The 21,424-nt window shown below is 40.1% G+C and overlaps 3 protein-coding genes across 7 annotated transcripts in view; all 3 read right to left on the reverse strand.

Moving 5' to 3' along the window:
* Nucleotides 1-7,253, reverse strand: part of itga7 (integrin, alpha 7) — a 35,472-nt gene extending 28,219 nt beyond the window's left edge. Inside the window, exon 1 of one of the 4 annotated variants that reach the window (XR_005692730.1) lies at nucleotides 6,701-7,253. Coding sequence is in view for 3 of the 4 variants with exons in the window: in XM_040009001.1 (XP_039864935.1) it covers nucleotides 6,701-6,918 (218 nt within the window). In the remaining variant the exon portion in view is untranslated. The remainder of the gene's footprint in view (nucleotides 1-6,700) is intronic. The other 3 variants (XM_040009001.1, XM_040008993.1, XM_040009009.1) reach the window with 3 other exon arrangements.
* A 4,707-nt stretch (nucleotides 7,254-11,960) lies between these two features.
* On the reverse strand, nucleotides 11,961-14,472 carry LOC120719646 (protein shisa-4-like). Of its 2 annotated transcripts, XM_040009030.1 has the most exons (5): nucleotides 14,339-14,471; nucleotides 14,017-14,170; nucleotides 13,778-13,935; nucleotides 13,323-13,412; nucleotides 11,961-12,447 (listed from the first exon to the last, which is right to left on the reverse strand). In XM_040009030.1, the coding sequence occupies exons 1-5, from the start codon at nucleotides 14,403-14,405 to the stop codon at nucleotides 12,287-12,289; spliced, it is 630 nt and encodes a 209-aa protein (XP_039864964.1). In that variant the 5' UTR covers nucleotides 14,406-14,471; the 3' UTR covers nucleotides 11,961-12,286. The 2 variants fall into 2 exon arrangements, with proteins under 2 accessions (XP_039864964.1, XP_039864974.1); XM_040009040.1 differs by lacking the exon at nucleotides 13,323-13,412 and having other exon boundaries at nucleotides 14,339-14,472.
* A 3,332-nt stretch (nucleotides 14,473-17,804) lies between these two features.
* On the reverse strand, nucleotides 17,805-21,006 carry LOC120719653 (protein shisa-5-like). Its single transcript, XM_040009053.1, has 5 exons — nucleotides 20,957-21,006; nucleotides 20,546-20,699; nucleotides 20,323-20,465; nucleotides 19,893-20,000; nucleotides 17,805-18,659 (listed from the first exon to the last, which is right to left on the reverse strand). The coding sequence occupies exons 2-5, from the start codon at nucleotides 20,677-20,679 to the stop codon at nucleotides 18,520-18,522; spliced, it is 525 nt and encodes a 174-aa protein (XP_039864987.1). The 5' UTR covers nucleotides 20,680-20,699; nucleotides 20,957-21,006; the 3' UTR covers nucleotides 17,805-18,519.
* Between the last annotated feature and the right edge of the window lie 418 nt (nucleotides 21,007-21,424).

The following is a 21,424-nucleotide window of genomic DNA, read 5'->3' on the forward strand; positions in this document are numbered from 1 at the left end:
AACACACTACATTTCAACTTACATAATAGTGGGGCAATTTCAAAGCACGGTGACTTTTTATTCTGCATTTCATTGTAGGTCAGATTCGTCAGTTCAGCTCATATCTGTTGAAATTACTGACGCAAGTCTCAATACGACACTGCAACAATTATCTATTAAAGAACAAATAAAACATTCACTTTATATGATCACTGCCATCAAAATTGAAAAATTTAATTGAAAATCTAGTTTAAAAATTCCAAACAAAAAGCATCAACATCTCTCATAATTTCCTGCTCTGGTCTGGTTTGCATGGCACGGTGTGTTTCTGGACACAGATCAGAGGCCCATCAGTTCTAAGTCGAGCTACTATCTAGGTGATTTATTAAACTGCTTCTTTATCAGTCACACACACACCCACACACACATTTAATCAAAGAGAAGGCATGCAATGATTTATTCATCCCTGCAGGTCCCGTTACCATCAGACCCTCGACACCTCCCCCACATTCAGATCGTGCCGTTTTCATAAGTGAGTGCTGGGGTCAGCTCAACGTATTGCTAAGATTTTTATCGGAAATCAAGGAAAGCAAAAGGTCAGAGTCAAAAATTACTGATCATTATTTATGCAGTTAATGCTACAAAATGTTTAAAATTAAAAGCACATATGTGTAACCTCAAGATTTTATCTGTTCACTGTGAAATGCAGATGCAGAAACAGTTTCTGCAGCACTGCCTCCATCAGATCCAAGTTATATGTTTCAGCCTGACGCTGCAGATTGTGCATCAGCTTTCAGTGTGCACGCAGTCTGCAAAGTAATATTCCTGAAAGCTCTGGACCAGGCAGTGCTGCTTCCCACCGAGCTTTTGTCCAAGCCCAGGCAGTCCAGCAGAGGAACAGAGGAATGCTAAATAGACAGAGAGTGATTGGGAGGTAGAAAAAAGGGCATTAATCGAGTGTATGTGCACGAGAGACTGTAAAGCTCGTGCTGCATAGCCTTTGCTTTTTCTGATCCCTCATATAAATAAGCACTGCAACAGTTCTTACATTTATGAGGCTTTCACATGAATGGCCTCTGGGAGATTTAGTGAGAAAGTTACTGTGGGATCAACTTAAAGGGGGGAAGAGAGAGCGGGAAAAGAAATCATGAATTGAATTAGGGAGGGGAAAGGGGGGACGCTTCATTCTAAACTCTTAAGCCAGGGTGAAAAAGCAGCTTTTATCTGCCTGTTGTAATGTAAATGAGCACCCATAAATTCTTCTTTGTATAATAAATGTGTGAAGAAGTTCTGCTGTGTCCTGTTTAAAAACACTTATAGATATATATGTGTGAAACACCACAGGGAGGGATGGAGAATACTGTGAATGAGTCATAATTCATAAAATAAAATCAGGAGTATTGTCCAAAATGTGGAAGACTGATCTTGGCTGTCGAGGTGAAGGTGAGGGACCGCCAAACAATTTTCAGCTAGTAGGAGAAGGACACGTCATCAACACAGGGCGGCGAACAGATATTGATCATGTGTTGCTGTTTGAATTGTTGTCTTCACTATAGAAGTTCATCATTTCTGATAAGTGCATAACTTGCAGTGTTCACTAAGGTTTTCACAAGTTTCTAGTGTGCACAGTTTAACACATGGAGTACTAACAGAAGTAACAGAAATGAGGTGACAAACAGTCAGTGACTTTATACAGTTGCTGGTCATCATGTAACTTTGAATCACTTCTTGTGTAGATGCCCCTTAACAAATATAATTACTAATTATATAAAGCACATTCCTTTGTTGAGTCATTCATTAAAGACATTGAGCAGATGTTGGAACAAGTTCCACTTTCCACTTAAAATTTTCACTATGACTTCAATGGATGCGTCACGATTCGGCAGTGTGGTGGGCAGTCACAATACTGTGACTATCTATTAGGTCAGACACAGACTACCTGTTTCCCCCAGTTTTTAGTGTTTGTTGATCTAATCTGTTGCTCGGTACATTTTCTGTATAGATCTGAAATCAGAATGAGAATTATAATCCCTATGTAGGTTTTATGATGTTTTTAGAAATTATGATGTTTTCTCTTCTCCAAAGCAGAACAACAAAGTACATGGGGATGTTTCCCAAAATGTCAAACCCTTCTTCTTTTGCAAACTCTGTATGCCTTTGGAATTCAGCATGTGATCACCCCTATGTCCCAGTCTTCCTTAGGGTGTTAATCATGCCTTCGGTTCAAGAGGAGGATTTGTTCGGCCTCAAAAAGCATTGCTTTGGATTCATATTCAGCCAATGAAACCAAACTCCAGACACGATGTCTGTGACTATGTCAGCTACCTGTGGCCCCCCCAGGCACTGAGACAGACTGTGCTACTCTCAGAAGCAGTACCACATGTAAACATGACCCCTACTGCAACCTGAGACTTTATCACTTTTCCTATGAATGCTTTGCAACGCAGTCAATTGTAAATCAACTGTAGGATAAATCACAGTCTAACAGTATTGTCAATGATGTGTGGCTTTGCAGCACGCACTGTATATTGATTTATTATATAGATTTGGACTTTGATATAGAATTTGATAATGCACAAGTGATGTTACAGATATTTCAGTGAAAAAAGCAAGCTAGGATTAGCAAAGACGGACTGCTGTGCCTGGACATGTGTTAAGCACTCTGAAACTGAGATATCTGTACATTATTAATGAATTATGACAATATTAGAGCATATTGTCTTATAGGAATAACTTTTTCTTAATTATTTTGGGCAGACTTACCACAGCGTAAAGATATTTATTATTTAAATTTAGGTAAAGAGGCAGTGGGGGGCTCAAGCCCAGGGAGATTCCCGTCTTCACCAGGCAGTACACTAATAGCAGAAGCACTTCTCTTAGCATTAAAAATAGCAGATGTACACATAACTCAGACTCAAATACCCATCACGTCTCATCCTCTGTTTGGCGTTAGCAGCAAAAGATGAAATTCTCTCGTTTAAGCTTTGGCCTGTGCTCAGGAAGAAAAACAAAGGTTTACAAAAGGCTCTAAACTCTGGCCTAGTTTTACTTCAGCCGTGTCAACGACCTGCTTGTCCTCACAGTATGTGAGTCAGTATGATAATATTGTGTCACATGGGTTGACCTTTACTGCCATACTGAAAATAAGCTGCAAGGTTTGATGCTGCAAAACTGAACAAAAAGGCAGTCATTGTGTACGCGGTATCAACTCCAAACAGTATTGCCTTTTCTGATCTTTGCTGAGCTTCCGATAAACCGTGAAACTCCAAAGCCGCTGGCGGTGAAACTCTTTCAGGGGCGACAGTATGACTACGCTGATCTGCATTAGCACTCGCATTACTTTATAGTATGATTTAATCATGAGTCAGCACAGCACAGAGCATCAAAGAAAAATATCATTTTCTCAGTCGAATAGAGTGACATAACACACAATGACTGTAAAACATTATGGCCACAGGTGACAGTAACCCAAACCCTCATCATAGAAAAAGAAAGTGAGTCAGTAGCATCTGATTACAATAAGTTTCAGGCAGACGGCTTCACGAGGGCTGGAGACTAAACTACCAAATAGGAAATGTAATAACACAGAGGGAACTATCATAAGGCTTAATGGAAATGTATTATTCAGACAGGAAGCACAACTATTGTGCTGCTTCTGAATAATACATCTCTGAAGGGGCAATAAAACCTCTAATATTTAGAATTTCCCACCAAGATACATGGAAGAATTATTTTTTCATTATGTTCCTAAAAACAACATGTCAGGATTGTCCAGAGTGTAACACACTAGATGGTTTCCATTTCCCGCTGAAAGCCATTTTTCTTTTAATAAACATAATTCCAAAAGTCTCATAGCCCCTAATAGCATTTTTATTTTAATGCAATTTATGATTTTACCTCAAATCTAATTAAAACATGACTTAAAAGCATGCGAAATGGCACAGAATGATTTTGTGTTGGTGATCCCAGAACACACTCTGAGAAGGATAAAAAGTATTGGTAGTATTTCTTATTACAGCTCCAAAGTAATATGGTAATAGTGGGGTTATAATGTGGTTTAAAGACAGAGGCAATAACCATGTCATAACAGTTAATTATCACACAATAATTAAGGTAAAAACAATGTGGAATACATTATTAATATGGGCTTGTTAACACGTTAATGTCACATTTTATTACATGTTAAATTCAAACGACTACAAAGAAAATAAAATTTTATTGTATTACCAAAATATCTGATTTTGACTCCTGAGCATTTGTTTCTGCAAACCATACCCATCGTTTTTAAGTGCAGTGAGTTTCTGTGCATTTTTAATCTGGCGTCCGCATATGTGGACATCACATCACTACTGGCTGTTGCTCAGGTGGTAGCTCACCTACTAACTGGAAGGTTGGTGGTTTGATCCCAGTCTGCTCCAGTCTGCATATCCAAATATCCAAGATACTAACCCCATGTTGCTCTCCAATGCATCCATCGGAGTGTGAATGCATGTGTGAATGTTAGCTAGGCAGCGCTTATAAACAGCTTAGAAAAAAAGTGCTTGTGGGAATAAGTTCATGAACAAGTTGTTTAACCTCCTAGGACTGCCGTCCACATATGTGGACATCACATTTTGGGTTGTCTAGACCAAAATACTAAATTCTGCTCGACAAGGATATCCACTTACAAAGACATTATACTGCCACTGTTCTAGCAAAATTTAAAACGAATGTGGATCTCATTTTTATCAAAAATAAAAATCTGGTATTTCTTTGTTTTTATATTCATCAGGTCCCAATCAGCCCAAATAGCAAAGAGAAATTAAAAACACCATGAAAGAGTTCGGGTCTTAGGAGGTTAACAGACACAGCTGTAGCTGGTGGACTCAGAGCGGCTAAAGAGTCGTGTATTTTCTTCAGGAGACGGTAAAGACTAAAAACAGAGTTAAAAGCGTTGCATTTGTCAGTGTGGCCATTATTAAAAATATTTTTTTCTAAAATCGTTTTGTCAACTTGCTGAAATGGCAGAATGCTCTCAGACTGCTTCTCCTCCACAAAAGTGGGCATAAAATGCTGCTTTACCTTTTGGCCTAATGATTTCATTTCTTAAGCTAAACACTTTTAAAGGACATTGGTGTTCATGGTGTTCATGAAAAAATGTAGAGTAACAAAGCTGAAAGTTGACAAAATTTGTAATACAATACATTTCTTTGTGTATAGTCAAATTGTTTTGGGCCCCATTATTCAATATTTCTAAAACCCTGGCTGGCTACACCCTGCAAAGTCATCTGCACAGACCGACTGAGGATGAAATCACCATAAAGTCATCCAAACACAAAGTACTTTCCCAGCGTACCGGCAGCAACATCATTCATGCCACTCTCTTCCAGTAGATGCATCATCACATCAGCACATCAGGTCAGAGTTTTATTGACTGTCTCCTGGCTCTAACATCCCTGATGGACAGTTTTGCTGGAGTCTTATCTCTTGTTTACTCAAGACACAGCAGTCAGTGATACAATGAGTATTCTGGTAGTTGCTTTTTAAAATAAGTCCCAGGAATGCTGCTGGACAGCACGCTGGTTTTCAGAGGGATGACATGACTGTGTCTGATGTCATTCCCCTGGTCTTACCAGGCGACAGGGTGACTCCAGCCCGGGTAAACTAAGCAGCCCGCAGTTAAATATGGAGCTCCAAAACAGGAGCTTGTAGTAAGTTAATTCCCTCATCCTTAAACATTAATTTTCCTTTATACCAGACATGTGACATGAACATTGCATTTGCTATTTTGGGGTTTGGAGCTAACATTACATTTATAAATCAGTAAATTTCAGAGGGAGATATTACCTCAAACGCTGCTATATTTATTTTACAGCTATAGTTCAACTGTTGGTTAAGATTTGGAATACATGTGTATTCTTCTCTGTTAGGATCTTATAAAATACAGAGTGCTGTGATATGTAATTATTTTATATGCATGATTTTTCTTGCAATTCTGCAACTTTACTTAATCTTCTGAATCTCACCAGATAGTGTGCACTGTATTAACTGACAAAAAGCAGCTCCAAATTCATGACTAAAAGAAAACACACCACCAAATCAGATGGAACAGATCTCATCAATATCAACCACAAAGCATCCAGACAGCTAAACTTGGGCAGCCTTTTATTCGCAGTCCTGTCGTAAACATGTCCAAAGATTTGCACGCAGGCTTGTTGTTATCATTTATTCATGACTTGCTGGAGGATTGGAACAGGACTCGTGAGTGTTCCGGTCACACTGGAAGACTCATCAAAACAGCTGCCGGCAAACAGCAGATCAGAGAGCAAACACACATGAACAGCTTAACTTTGGGTTCATAGGCACAACCAGACAGACTGAAGACTCCTCACTCTATACTTCATGGGGCATGAGTTCCTCCAAGAGAATGACTTAAAAACACTCTTCTACCTTTTAGAGAAATCAGATCCTCACTTCTGATTCAGGAAGCTTGCTCTCATCCACTCTCCTCTCAGTGCAGACGCTGCACATAAGCAACTACTGCAGCAAAGCAGTGATTTGACAAATTGATGCAGTGCAGAAATGCTGACTGTGTTGGCATTAGCATTTTAGATCCCTAAGAATGAACTCGCGATGAGCTTTTGTATGAGAAGCAGGTGCGCACACATGACATCACATATTTGACCTGAGTCAGAAACACACAGGACACACAGGACGAGCTCAGTGCCGCATTCACACTCACCAGCTCTGAGGGTCTGGATTACGCTGCTGGTGAAGCGCAAGAGAGAAGCCAAAGAAGGTGCCAGGGTCTCCCAACTTATGCAGTGTGTGAGTAGTATCCAAGTTAAAGCCCCAGACTTGAGTCGAAAGGGTCAACACACCCAAAATAAAGGTAGTCCACAGTTTAGAGGAATCAGATGAGAGGGGACAAGGGTTCCCATGTCCCACCAGGGCTGCCATAGTGGGGTGCAGGTCTTCTGGCAAAGCAAGTTCAGCTCAAGAAGAGCACAGAGGAGATTCCTTTTGTGGGTCCCAGAGAGCCAAAGGGCAGTAAGGGGAAACCCTGCGTGAGCCTCCTCTGCTTTGCTCTCCTCTCTGGATGCCTGCCTTGTTTCCCTCGCTCTATTGCGCTGCCTCTCAACTCCGTTTGCTGCTGTCAGTCTGAAGAGCAGCCTGTGAAAATGCGGCTGCTACTACTATGTGTGCAAGTGTGCTTCCCTCAATGCATGTGCGCCTCCCCCTCCTCTGTGCTCAGAGGGAGACAGAGGACAAGTGCCTTGAATAGCCCGCTCACTCCTCCCCCTCCTCTCTCTCTCTCAGGCCTTCATCCCCTCCTCCCTCTCTTCCTCCCTCCCTCCCTCCCTCCTTTTCTCCCCTCTCTCAGCTGACATCAACACTCAAGGGACTTGTGCCAAAATACCAGGCAAGGTTGTCCGGATACTTGGAGGCCATTGAACAGAGCGAGAGCGGGTGAAAAGACAGCAGACTGTTTTATCTGTTGAGTTCACACGCTCCAAAGTGCCTCCCTCTGTGACCACCTGTTGCTGCAGGTGCATGTACATCGGAGTAATGCATACAAGAAACTCAATGTTCTTTTAGCTTTAAAGCCCCGACATCTCTGGAACGTATCTGGAGGACAAAAGGGGCAGAAATGTGCACAGTGACCCAGGAAACTTTATTTCAGGCCTTTAGCTCTCCTGAAAAGACAGAGTGGAATAATGTATGCACTGTGACTAAGCAGTGCCAACTGCGACATAATCAGCAGCAGATACTCCCTCTAACAAAGTGGGACTACACCCACACAAATTTCTGTTTCTCTGAGGTCAAATCTGCGCGCAGCTGTCAGCGTGTCACCTCAACTGTCCACACAATAAACGTCACGCAAACAGTTGCACATTAATCACACAAACAGGTGGCATTCTTGGAATGAGTTTACACGTTTTTAGGACCTGTTTCCCCGTGGGGAGGGGGGGGGGGGGGTGTCTGTCGGGATGGGTTCGTTCAGATTTGATTGTGAAAGGCGACGACGCATTAATGTGGGTTGAGCAGGATTTTCAAAGTTGCCATTTTTGACGCAATATATATTTTTTATGTGGACAGAAAGCTAAATATCAACATAATTAATATACATTTTGGATATATTCAAGTTAACACATACAGTGTACAGAAGAGTGTAACTTTTTACAAGGATCAGTGATTGAGCTGCAATCAAATACACTAAAAGGAAGAAAAGAAGAACTCTTTCAGTTTTAAAGCTTAAATCCAGAATAAAGTAATTATAAAACAGCTCCTTTTTATAATTAAGAGTTTTAGCTCATTTTGATCAAATATCATCCTGCTGATTAAACTAGTTGGTCAGTGTGACTTCAACTTTAAAACAAGCTTAGGATTAGCATCTGTGGTAGTGTTATCAGTGTCTACATACACCAGCTTCCAGCAGGATGAGGCTCAGTTCTTCTCATGTGACCTGCTGGCATCATGAACCAGCTTCATGAACCTGCTGTTAAACTTTCTCTGCCCCCTGCTGCCCTTATGAGGGATTTAAAAATGATCCCATATATGAGCGCATTTAACATTCAAGTGAGTTATTGCCCTAAAAAGATGTTTATACCTGAGTTTTTCTAGACATTTTTAAACATCTTCAACAACTTTTCACAGATGCTTTAATTTATTTTTTAAAGGAACTTTAAAACCCATTTCTGTGGCAAGACTAATGGAAGCACAATTGTGTGAGGTCAGTATTTTTTAAATAGACTTTTAATATTCCCCTTTGAAAATATTTCACAGTGAATCACGGCTAACAGCATCAGAGATGTCCTCAATCAGCCTGAGGAGACGTGCAGGCCAAGGATGAATTTGCTGTTTCAGAGATATCTGGAGAATGTTTGTAGCCCAGTTACTTAAAATATTCGTCCCTCTTCTGATCTTTACAGGGATGAACAGACAGAGGCTTTCAGAGGCAAGTGCTGTTTCAGTCAATACATCCCCTCTAAATCAGAGAATAAGACATAAACATGCCTTTTGCATGATAGATTAAAGAAACCATGTTGGTACGACAAAGATAAATACAACAAGTATTCCTGTATAACAGCTACTACTTGGTCATTATAACTTGAGGGTTACACATAGTAACTGCTTTTGATTTAATCTAATCCTGGATGAACAGTTATCGATACCACACACTGAATATGCTCTGTTGTTGCTAGCAGCAGCATGCTAACATGCTCATGTTTACCAGGTATAACTTCGACTCTGCTCACCATAGACCACCTTCATTTTTTTTAGCATGACAACATTTTATTTTATTTATTTATATATTTGAATTAAATAGTAAAGTATATATTTTTTGTGTATTTAGTCAAAAGGATCAAATACTGTAAGGGTAAAGTTGTAAACTGCCCGCAGTTTGTGTTTCCATTTGGAAAAGTTCGGTGTCTGTTTGAAGCACTTTGGCCACAGCGAGAGCCGGCACTGGGGAGTTTGTGCTTTTGTCAGCCGGAGCTCCCACACACAGCTCACTGGTTCACTGCAGAGTCCCAGATATTATCTAACACCAGATCAAAAAGGTGGTTTTATATTCAATGAAGCAGTGTTCCTTCTGTCTATTATGTGAGAGATGAGCTGCTTCATTTTGAGATAAAAATACCAGAAGAACTTAGAAGAGAAGGAAAAATGTGGGTGTGGGATGTGGAGAAAATGCTGAAATATCTTAAAGGCAGCTCGGGCGGGAGGCCAGACAAGAATGCCTTTTGACAGAACAAAGCATACTCAGAGGCTGAGATAGAAGAAAGTGGAAAAAAGAAGAAGAAAGAGATGAGAAGAAAGAAATCAGTGAAGCTGGCTGGCTGTAAAGATTATCTGCCACACTATCCACGACACTGGCATTCCCACATAAGTGCTCATTAGCAGTCTGAGCCACGCTCCAAGGAGAGAGCTTATTTTAGACAGTAGACTGCAGCAGCAGTGCACACAGTCAGGGTCATTTCTCCCGTTTTAGTCCCACATTGCTTCAATGGCTGAGATTGCTGCAGTCAGCACTATTACTGTATTGATTTATGGACAGTGTAAGATGCTATAAGAGGGAGCTGGTGCTGGTTATTATGGGATTAAAACCAAGCATGCCCATTCTGGCTATATCTGTCTGAGTGCACTTTGGGAAGGCTTTTCTCGTACTGGTGAAAACATGTAATCACACGTTTATGGATGTAAAAACTAAACTTCATTCATTCAAGTAAGATGTTTTATTAAGCCTTATTTTTTTCTTATATATATATATGTGTGTGTGTGTGTGTGTGTGTGTGTGTGTGTGTGTGTGTGTGTGTGTGTGTGTGTGTGTGTGTGTGTGCTGCAGTGATAAAAACAGCTGGATTGCAACAATATTTTATTAATGTTTTATTGAAGGGAATGGAAGAAGTTGCATAGATTGAATTGAATAGAACTGAAGACCACGATTTGCCTTAGATTCGTTATATACGTGCAGTATATCTGAGTTTTACCATCATTATATACTTCTGGCTAGTACGGTGCTGGACTAGCTTTTGCCTTAAGAACTCTTCATGGCATAGATTTAAAAAGCACTGGAGACTCAGGTCCGTATTGACATGACAGAATCACAGAGTTGAGTTGCTGCAGATTTGTGTTCATCCATGATGTAAATCTTCCACCACTTCCCAAAGGTGCTCTGTTGGATTTAGACCTGGTGGCTGTGGAGACCATTCATATTTAAGAAACCAGTTTTGCATGATGTGAGTTTTGTCACATCATCAGGTTGTCAACAGCTGTTGAACGGGTGTACCTGGCTCATTAAAAGGGTTATATATGTTTTGTGCTTTTTACAGTGGTTTTGTAAAGGTGATTTTTACACAAAGACAAGCAGAGACGATAATAATACTAAATAAAACTCTTCAGAAATGAATTGAATTTGTATGCTTTTGTACAAGCTTGATTTTTAATCACATCTTTAGTGTTGAATAGACTCTCGTCCAGGAGGTTATATTATTATAATAGGTTATATTATTATTATTATTATTATTATTATTATTACACATAATATATATTACTGCTTCTGTTTGAGCCACAGAAAAATGTTGTTTGAGCCACAGTTCACTAACAGTCACGGCAGTAAAAGCACCAGCGAGAAAAATCCAATTTACACCAGATGTAAAATTGAGACATAAATGTTTGGCTCGGCTCTAGAATAACGAACAACAAAAAATCTACTGAATGTGAAAAAGTATCAGAGCAAAGGTCCCAGACAGAGCTAATACAGAAATGACACCAGTGCAAAGTTCATTCCCAGAATTCCCTTATCTGGATTCACTTACCCAATCAGGCTAAGTGGTCACGGCGAGCTTTTAATCAACTTGCCGGTGTTTAATTTATGTTACCACAGTTGCGTCTGTACAGAGAGAGGTCGACTCGCTCACCGCAAACATCATCCCATGTAAAATCTCAGCTGTACATTGCTCGACATGGATGATGCTGTGAATCAGTCGAATGCTGATGTGTTGACAGATCAGAGCAGAAAAACGAGCAACAGCAGAATTCACCATTTATAGGAGAAATAAAAAAATACTGCATGAAAAGTAAAGAGTCTGAATATTTCTCATTAGTTTCAACTTTTGGTTTCACTTCAGCTCTTCTCCACAGTTGACGGTTCAACAACAACACAAGAAAAAGTAACCCACAGACTAGTTGTACTACATATTATTGACACCGCACCCGTGTGACAGCAGATGCTCTCTGCAGATAGACGGGTCGCCTGAAGCTGCCCCAGACTGCCAACCGTCCTCTCGTTATTTCACCAAACCAATTAGTCCCATTAGTCAGGTGCAGTTTTATGGACCCGTTAAAAAAATGTAAATGTTATATTTTCTTCATTTACTGCTAAATGAACAACACAAAAATCAGTGCCCATAATTTACATTGTAAATGGAATATTTATTTAAGCATCTGGACAGAGAAAAACATGTAGCTCAATCACAACACATCACAATATAATATACAGAAGTTGTTTTTTTATTATATCTTTCACAATAAATCATACAAACCCATTTAAACTAAAACAAAACTAAATAAAACTCATCAAAAGAGCTGAGACTGCACATCTACCAGTCACCACTTCAACATTGCTTCCCCGGATAAATAGCAATACATCCAAAGAGGACATGACTTTGTAAGCAGCTGTTAACTTTGTTCACAATGATTATCTGCTCATGGTGAGGTATTATACTCTCTTACGAACTCTGCCCTCTTAGCATTAGCACAGTCACGCGTAAATATTTCTGAACTCTGTGTTATCGTGTATCGTGTAACATGAAGTCCCTTTTTAGACGTATATAGATGAGTTCTTTTGGATCTTAGCCTTTTTTACAGATTGTGGCCCATGACAAGGTTCAAGCTCCTCCAGCTCATCTGAATGTAATGCTGCTGCAGAAGGCTGGCTGACCCGTTGAAAGGAGTGCATTGGCTGCGATTGTGTGAATGGAACTGAAAAGACAAATAAGCAATATATTGTTTGTATTTACTAAGTATGCCTTTAATAGTAAAGAACAAAGGAAGTAAACAAATTTACTGAATATACTTTTGAAGTCTGAAATATGCTACATAATAAAAAAAAATGGGACTGGTTCTCCAAAAGTCCTCACGCCTACTGGATTTTGGTGTAGGTCCATGACAAAGGCCTTTAGTTTCTTGTTTGAGCTTTCTACCAGTCTTGATCAAATAAAAGTGTATTACCCTCTGACTTGTCTTTTTAAAAGCATCGTTACGTTGACATAATGGTAAGAAAAACCACTCCTGTGTTACAGTTTAGTCTCACTGGAGTAAAATTCATTCATTCTCAAACAATCTGATTTGCACTGCCTGCAGTCACTTTAGTGTGAAGCTCTGTGTATACAGAGTTGATTATATATAGATTTGTGATTTTCACAGATTTATCACAGTTAATCACCACATTATCAGATTACATGTTATTGGCAATTTGACCCCCTTTTACCGACAGCTAGCTGACAGACTTCACTTCTTATTGCCCTTTTATTGTTGCCTTCACAAACCAAAGTTGCTTTTAAGACGTGGTCCCCGTCATGGAAGCAATCCGATCAAAGGCAATAAAAGCACCAGTTCTTTGTACATGATTGTAATCATTTTGGTTTCCCTTGGTGTGACTGTATCAATAATGGAAATCAGATGCCATCAAATATGTGTTAAAATCACAGCAAAAACAGATTATTAGCTTCATTTGATGACTAGCCTCAAAACCTGGGTGACATCAGCCATGCTTGCTAACAAATTCTCTCAATGAGACTCCAAAACGTTTGAGCTGACGTAGTTATTGTGTTTTAAAATGTAATGAAAAAACTTACCACTTTCCTGGTAGGAGGGTGGTGGAGTTGTGAGCATGGGTGTGGCTGCTGGTACAGGCTGATAGACCGTGTTAACTACAGTGGTTAACACTAGAGAAAGCGAAAGATTTCATGTAGTTTGAAAATGAAAGCAAATTTTGATGTTCCCGTCATTACAACTGAACTTTTAAATCAAAAGTTTAAAGACAATGGGGATAAAAAAAATGTGTTTGTGTCTTACTATGTACCCTGCACAAACTGTAAAACTGACAGTTTTGCAGTTTCGTGAGTGTTTGTGTATCAGATTATTTCTTGCTTTCAAGAATTCCTGTAAGCCACCATCCCAATTGGAAAGAGCTCTAACACATAAAGCTCATCAAACAGCCATTTTCCATTGTAAGAATTAAACATAATTTCATACAAGATGCTTCTGGATAATATGCCAGTGTGGCTGCTTGCAGCTGTAGCAAACTTACTGATTATTTCTTGTCTGGGATTTTTCTTTTTGGATGTCCTGCAGCAGGAGCAGCAACGAGTCACACAGCAGATTATGAGACCCGTGCATACGAGAATGGGAACAGGAACTCCTATTCCCACATACTCCACATGATAGCTTCTTTTCACTCGAGCAGACCTGCAAATACAAAAAAAAGCTGTAGTTTGTGCTCATTTCTGGCGCATTGAAGGGGAAAAAAGGCTAAAATGAAGAGCACACCTTCTGAAACAGAGTTCCTGTTTTTTCTCAGTAAAGCTGTACTTTATGTCACTGCAGCAGTATTTTGTCCTGCAGTCCCCACAGCAGTACTTTTCACATTCCTGAGTATCATGGAAGACACCGTTCGTGTCCCAGTAACTGTGGCAGTGATCAGCTGTAAGACACACATGTTGAAGCAAAGTGAGAATGAGAGATTAAAGCTGCAGTGCATTACAGATCCTGCAGACAGATATTGTACAAAGACACTAATAGAGAATTAAGATGACTTAGCTTGATATTTTATTTTCACTTTGTTATTTTAAATATTAAAAATAAAACTCACCCCATACAGCCGGGACCACAACCACACACAAAACACACACAAGACTGGACAAGATACTCGAAGGCATAGCTGATGTGATGCAGTGTAAGCGGGAAATGAACCTGACTGTGGAGTGCTGGCTGGTTATGGGGCTCTGTGTCTGTCCTACCTGTACATGAGTAACCCAACAACATTCCTTACTTCACATTTCACTAGCTCGGCCTACGTCCTCATTTTAGGTTTGACAGCGTTCTAGTAGGTAAAGGTGAATGGCTTGGACATGAATTGAGCTGCGGTTTGGGGAAGGCCTTGAAGGAGACTGGCAAGGACTCCCGGGCCTGGCAGATCCCCATGTACTAAATAGAAGTGAAGAAGTTAAAGAATTGAAAAGGGGAGGGAGGGGTACGTAAACGAGAATGAACAGCTTGCAGAACTGGGGAACCTACTGTATATAGATGAGAACCAGAAGGAGCGTGTTTGGAGGCGTAGTCCCGCTCTTGAAATTCTGATACATAACCTCCAAAAATACCTCGATACTCAACATTTCTTAAAACATTAGGGTGCTGTAATTGTTGCTGGAGCTTTGTCCTTCTCAGATTTTAAGACTCCATCTACATTGGAAGTAAGTGAAATTGTACCAGAAACATCTACTCAGGTTAGTCTAGCACCTACATGTTTTCATTACAGAGCCATCCTGCTGCAGTCTGTGCAGAGGTTTGGCGTCATCTTACTGAAATAAGAAAGTCCTTCCCCAAAAGGAAGTAATCTCAGAGTCACCATGTGTAGTTCCAAAACCTCCAAGTGTCATTCACAGTTAATAGTTAATGCTATGTGTTCCTGTAGTCCAAGAGACGGTTTGGCCACGATGTGCTGAGGCCACTTCAGTCATTTAAATTGCATTTAAGCCCGTAGAAAGTGATGGTATTGGATTGTTGAATTTTGACTTGTATGTCAGATCAAACCAAATGTAATCAAATGTGTTTAGTAGCAGCAGTTTGTAGAAGTGTTCCATCGCACATTGGTCTGTCACATATTGGATCCCTCCTCGTCTTTACTCCTGAAAGAGTCAGCCTCTCTGTGATGTTTTTGTAAAGAGAAAAGAGGGAAGAGAGCACAAAACACAAATGCTGGACCTCAACAATTTTAAAGCACCGCCCACATAGCAAAATTGGTATGGCCTGGATCTGGCCCACATACCGCAAAGAATGACGGCCCTTTGGTGGCCCAGATCTGTTTTGCCAGATGTGGCCCACACATGGGCCAGCACAAGGCCAGTTGCAGACACACTGGTAGTCCTGTGCTGGCCCAGAACAGTTTCAGCTCTGGCCCCAGATGTCAGCCTAATGTGTGCCTTAATCAAGCCATGTAATAACAACATGTGCTGCATGTAATAACATAATAGTGCAAAAGTAACATGACAACACTCTGCTCAGACAGTGACTGGACTGATTCTTTTATAGCGCTCGTCTACTCTCTAGGATTACTGAAAGTGCTCTATTACAACATCCCACATTCACTAAACTGAGTGCCTCCTAACTACATTTATACACGTTCATACTCTTGACATGCAGCCAGGGATCGACCCACCAACCTTCCGATCAGCAGATGACCTGAGCTACAGCCACCCACTGGCAAAGATGAGTAAACCGTCACTAGGTTTTGGATAAAGTGTACACTCACAAACCTGTCAAACCTGCATTTGAAACGTTGGCTACCATAGCAGTGTAGTATTGCAACATGGCATTTGGGTCTTCTAACTAAAATAGGAAAATAGGAACATAAACAGTGCCATCATTGCCAGACTTGGCCCACATCTGGTTGACATACACCCTGCCATGACACCAGTCAGTCAGAAGTGCCAGCTTGATGCCAGATCTAGACTTGTTTTCTATGAGCCTGGGCCACATAAACCAAACCACAATCGGGCCAGCTATGGCATGTCATCACATAGACAGTGCCATCTATGCCAGGCCTGGCCCACATCTGGATGACATACGGCTTGATACCAGATCCGGGCCAGACCTGCTTGCTATGTGGGTGTGGGATCATCCAGAGAGAAAACAGGATAAAAGCCAGACAATATCGGAGGTCCTTCAGAGTCTGCCTGACTCTGTCAAGGACATTCTATGACACTGTGGTAGCAGCCGCCTTTTTCTATGCAGTGACCTGTTGGGGGAGCAGATGCACGGACGAGGACAGGAGCAGGATTGACAAACTGATGCAGAGGTCTAGCTCCGTGCTGGGATGTCTTCTGGAGTCTGTGGAGGGGTGGGCGAGGGGAGGATGTTAGTATAGCTGAATTCCATCATGCACAACCCACATCACCCTCCATGAGTCTGAGTGTGCTGAGCCGCTCCTTTAGTCAGAGACTGAAACACCCTCGCTGTAGGAAGGAGCGCAGTTAGACTCTAAAACTTTATTTCTTGCATATTTGTACAACCATCTATCTATAACACATTCTGGGTATGCATGTACATAGAACCTCAGCTACTGTTGTATATATTGTATTGTATTATATATCTTATTGTCTTCTAGTCGTCTTATCTTATATCCATTGTAGAAACTGTGGAAGAGTGTCTTAAAGAGGTTCTCCCCATCAATATAAAAAAAAACCAACTTATTTCCCATGTTCCTGGCAAAATATAAAAAATTAGGGTTGGCTCTTACGCAGCACTGCACATTTGAAATCAGCTGTGTGTGGCATGCTGCAATACTTTTATTATTTTACCGGTACATACAAACTATAAATTGGGCAGGGGCGACCTCTGCTGGCAGGTTGCACTTATGACTTGTGTAGTATTTTGTTTTGTTTCATTTATTTTATTTTTGTATTAAACTTTATTAAATTTATTTTTGGTTTCTTTCAACAGTACTGTTCACTGCGTTTCAAGACAAGATACAGCCTAATAAAGATATCCAGCTGGCAGGGATGTGGTCATACAAACACCATCTGCAGTGAACACAACACAGGACAACAAAGGCTCCTGTTCAGGCTCCTGAAATAAACAAATAAGTTAAACCGTCCAATGCTGTGCTTTCATACACATGAAATGTGTTATTAATGATTTACTTAGGCTTGTTTATAAAGGATATATTAAAGTGGAATAATGCTATTTAAATAAAGTGTTAACTAATACACTTTTTAATAGCATGTAGTTATAGTTCTAGGATTTTGTTTTGTTAAGTATGAATCATGTTAATGGTGTTTCATCACAAATACCACAACTTGATCCTCATCAACGTTGTTGAATGTGAGATTTGTGATTACTACAGAGGGACAGTTGTCTACGTAAACACAGACACTGTGGCCACGATTAAGGTAGAAATGGTTTCATTTGATTCCTCTTTTTATTTGAGTCGATATGTGTGTTTTGGTATCTGTTTGATTAAAAAAAAAAGAATAAGAAATTCATCATTGAGTCATGTAAAAAGTTAAAGAAATTAAGATTACTGATGCAAAATTTCAAAAAGCAACAACACAAACATGTTCAGAAATTAGGAGCACTTATTTAATTGTGTGAATGCTGATTGGGAGCTCTCCTCATGTAAACACAACGTAATCCACAGATTTTACGAGCCGAGGTTCAATTAGGGACCAGATACAAAAACACTGTATTATTCTAAGAAAACTAAATACAAAAGCATACAAAGGTATACACATTCATTTCTAAACATCTTTATATTACATACTTTTGGTTCTTAGTTCAATCTTTGTTTGTGTATTTATTTGGATGAAGGCTAAGGACAGATTTAAACATGGGGTTCCACCCAACTTAGAAGTGATTACCTTAGTGTCAATCCAGCATATTAATCCAGAAAATAACATTATCACACATTTGATGACCTCAGCACTGGAACAACACACACAGACACACACACACACACAAAATTTACTGAAGGTCAAAAGTAATGGAAGCTCTGTAAGTTCCGAGCAAAGGACCCAGGCGAAGGCCATACAGGAACAACAGAAAGCAGCTGTCAGTACACACAATAGGCATGGCTGCCATTTGTAGCAACTACAAATACCTAAAAAACAAATTCACCTAAAAAACATATTTTAACTAAGAATCTACCTTATCATACTTAACATGGTTTACAATATTGTGTTGGATAGGCATACACAGCATTGTTTATACATTCATCCCTGGGTCTTTAAAAGCTGTAGTGTGGCGTAGCAACAGTCTGGTAAGCTGTATATACATTTAAGGCCTTGGATTATGAGAAGGGTTGTACGGTGCTGGCTGAGCGTCCTCTGAATATGGTGGCGGTGCAGTAGCCTGGCTTGCAGGTTGAAGAGGGTACATCGGCGCCCCGGTGAACAGCACTGGGTGAGTAGGATTGGCTGAAAAGACAAAAGAAACTGATTTTCTATGTTTATATTGTTATTGATCAAATTATTCTTTCTAACTCATTAGGCCATATGAACATTTTAATAGTAAATGGTATGAAGAGTCAACAAATTTAATAATTTTCTTTATAACTGTGTATTGATCCAAGTAACAGAACAAAGAAACGTGCTGTCTAATAGATCAAATGGACCATCAGCTCCCTCTTGTTTTTAAATGAAAATTAGTCAGAAATCACTGACCACTTTATTAGGTACACCTGTTCAACTGGTGACTAATGCAAATCTGTAATCAGCCAATCACATGGCAGCAACTCAACGCGTTTCAGCACGCCGTATTTCAGAAACTACTGATCTGCTGGAACCATCTCTAGTGTTTACAGAGAATGGTGGGAAAAGAGAAAATATCCAGTGAGGAACAGTTCTTTAGGAGAATGACCGGAGTGCTTTGAGCTGACAGGAAGGAAACAATAGCTGAAATAACCAGCTGTTACAACCAAGAACGTCTCTGAATGCACAGCATGTTGGAACCTTGAAGCAGATAAGTGACAGCAGCAGAAGACCGCACCACTCGTCTCGGCTAAGGAAAGGAAATGTTGACTACATTTCAAACAGACTCTGCAAAACTGAACAACAGAAGCTTGGAAATCGTTGTCTGGTCTGATGAGTTTCAATTTCTACTGTGATATTAAGGTCAGAATTTCATGTGAACAACATGACAGCTTGGATCCATCCTGCCTTATGTACAGTTCAGACTGCTGATGGTGGTGTAATAGTGTGCAGGATTTTTTCCTGGTACACTTTGGGCACCTAAGCATAAATGCATTATCAGTTAAATGTCGGAACCCATGTAACTGCTGACTATGTCAATTCCATCTTCTGATGGCTCCTTCCAGCATGAAAACATCCTCTATCACGCGCTCAAATCATCTCAAACTGGTTCCTTCAACATTATAGTGAGTTCACTGTTCTCAAATTGGGATGGTGTCATGTGAATATGGACCAAAATCTCTGAGGAATGTTTGCAGCACCTTTTTGAAGGCAGCAAAAGGGGTTCAAACTCGTACCAGCAAGGCAACTTGAGTGCATATTAAATCACAGCACAAACACAGATACATAGCTTCATCAACACCTGGGTGTCATCAGCCAAGCTCGCTGCCAACTTTAAAAACGGGAAAAGTTGTCAGTTGACATATTTATTATGTTTTAAAATAGAATGAAACAACTTACTACTTTCTTGGTAGGAGGGTGGTGGAGCTGTGGGCATGGGCGGGCCTGAAGGCACAGCCCGGTAGCCTGGGTGGGGCGGCTGCTGAGGTGTGCTGGAATTTATCACAACTGGAAAAAGTCAAAGATTTACTTCAGCTTGAAAATGAGTTTAAAGACATCTGGGAAAACTCCCATCTTTTCTAATCTTTTCAAAAAATCCAACATTAAAAATGACAGATTGCTGTTTTATTGTTCGTGCATCAGACTGTTTCTTGTTTCCAAAACTTCCCAAAAATCCCACCTTATCAACTGAGAAGGTGTCTGGCACATAAAATCTCACAAAACAGACAGCACATGTCTATAAGAAGTAAAACTCATTTCAAACAAGAAACATCTGGATACTATGCTGACTTAATTACAGTGTCACTGCTTGTAACTGTGACCAACTTACTTATCTGTCTTTGAGTCGGCCTTTTTTGACATTTCATGTAGCAAAGGCAGCAAGGAGCCAAACAGCAGATTATGAGAACCACACACAGCAGAAGAATTAAACTCCCTACGACGATTCCTACAATCAGACCGATTTGGCGTGTACTGCAAATAAAACATGAAAAAAAGCTTTAATTTCTACTCACATTTGCATCACGAAAAAAAGGTTAAATAGAAGACCACACCTTTCAGAACTTCCAGAACAGGATTCCTGATTTAGCTGCTTGGGCTTATCCTTGCAGCAGTATCTTAGATCGCATGTGCCACAGCAGTACTTGCTACATTTTTCAGCATCATGTGAGACACCGTACTTATCCATATAGCTATGGCACAAGTTGTCTGTAAGACATGAACGAGGGTAAAGTGAAGAGAGGGTAAGAGTTGAACCAAAGATCTGGTAGACAGATGCTGTAGTGATGGCGGAGAGAGACAAACACACCGATGAGATCACAGGCCTGATGAAATAAATATCATAATAAAAACTCACCTGATTCCGCTGGGACCAAAAACACACACAAAAGACACACAAGACAAGGTAAGACACTCGAAACTATAAGAGACATGATGTCGTGTAAAAGGAAATGAGCTCGACTTACAGGGACGACTCTTCCTACTTGTGTGTCTGTCACACCCTGTAAAAGGTAACCCAACAACATTCCTTCAATAGCATACATGACTTAGCACTAGATGATCAACAGAGTGCAACTACTCGCAAATAAACCCTTTGAAAACAGTACAAAGTGTATTAATCACTTTAAGGTTAATCCTAACAGTTAGATTTTTTATTTTTTGTAATCTCTTGCCAGCAGTTTTTAAGCTTTTGGGAACTAAAGCAGTCATATACCGAACTTCTGAAATCAAAACGGATTCCCATTCTTTCTTAGAATTAGATTAAAGCTCCTCATTATTTTGGGGTCATATTTTTTGTTTCAAATAAGTCAAAAGTTTTCCTCGGGTAGCAGATGTGAACAATCGAGGCCACAAGCTAAAATGCATCAGTCAAGCAGTAAAGTTGCACTTTAGCTTTTATTACATGCGTTTTTAGTACAGAGCCATCGTTTTGC

Source organism: Simochromis diagramma, unplaced genomic scaffold, assembly GCF_900408965.1.
Source record: "Simochromis diagramma unplaced genomic scaffold, fSimDia1.1 OVJJ01000320.1, whole genome shotgun sequence".
NCBI lineage: Eukaryota > Metazoa > Chordata > Actinopteri > Cichliformes > Cichlidae > Simochromis > Simochromis diagramma.

What these genes read in the sequence shown, in the direction of transcription:
- LOC120719653 (XM_040009053.1), bottom strand. Translation starts at nt 20,679, where the DNA reads ATGGATAAGTACGGTGTCTCACATGATGCTGAAAAATGTAGCAAGTAC. An exon ending in TGTTCTGGAAGTTCTGAAAG is followed by an intron (nt 20,466 to 20,545) that starts GTGTGGTCTTCT and finishes TTTTATTTGCAG; the next exon opens with TACACGCCAAATCGGTCTGA. An exon ending in ACCCTCCTACCAAGAAAGTA is followed by an intron (nt 18,660 to 19,892) that starts GTAAGTTGTTTC and finishes TTGTCTTTTCAG; the next exon opens with CCAATCCTACTCACCCAGTG.
- LOC120719646 (XM_040009030.1), bottom strand. Translation starts at nt 14,405, where the DNA reads ATGCCTTCGAGTATCTTGTCCAGTCTTGTGTGTGTTTTGTGTGTGGTT. An exon ending in TCCCAGACAAGAAATAATCA is followed by an intron (nt 13,413 to 13,777) that starts GTAAGTTTGCTA and finishes CGCTTTCTCTAG; the next exon opens with TGTTAACCACTGTAGTTAAC. An exon ending in ACCCTCCTACCAGGAAAGTG is followed by an intron (nt 12,448 to 13,322) that starts GTAAGTTTTTTC and finishes TTGTCTTTTCAG; the next exon opens with TTCCATTCACACAATCGCAG.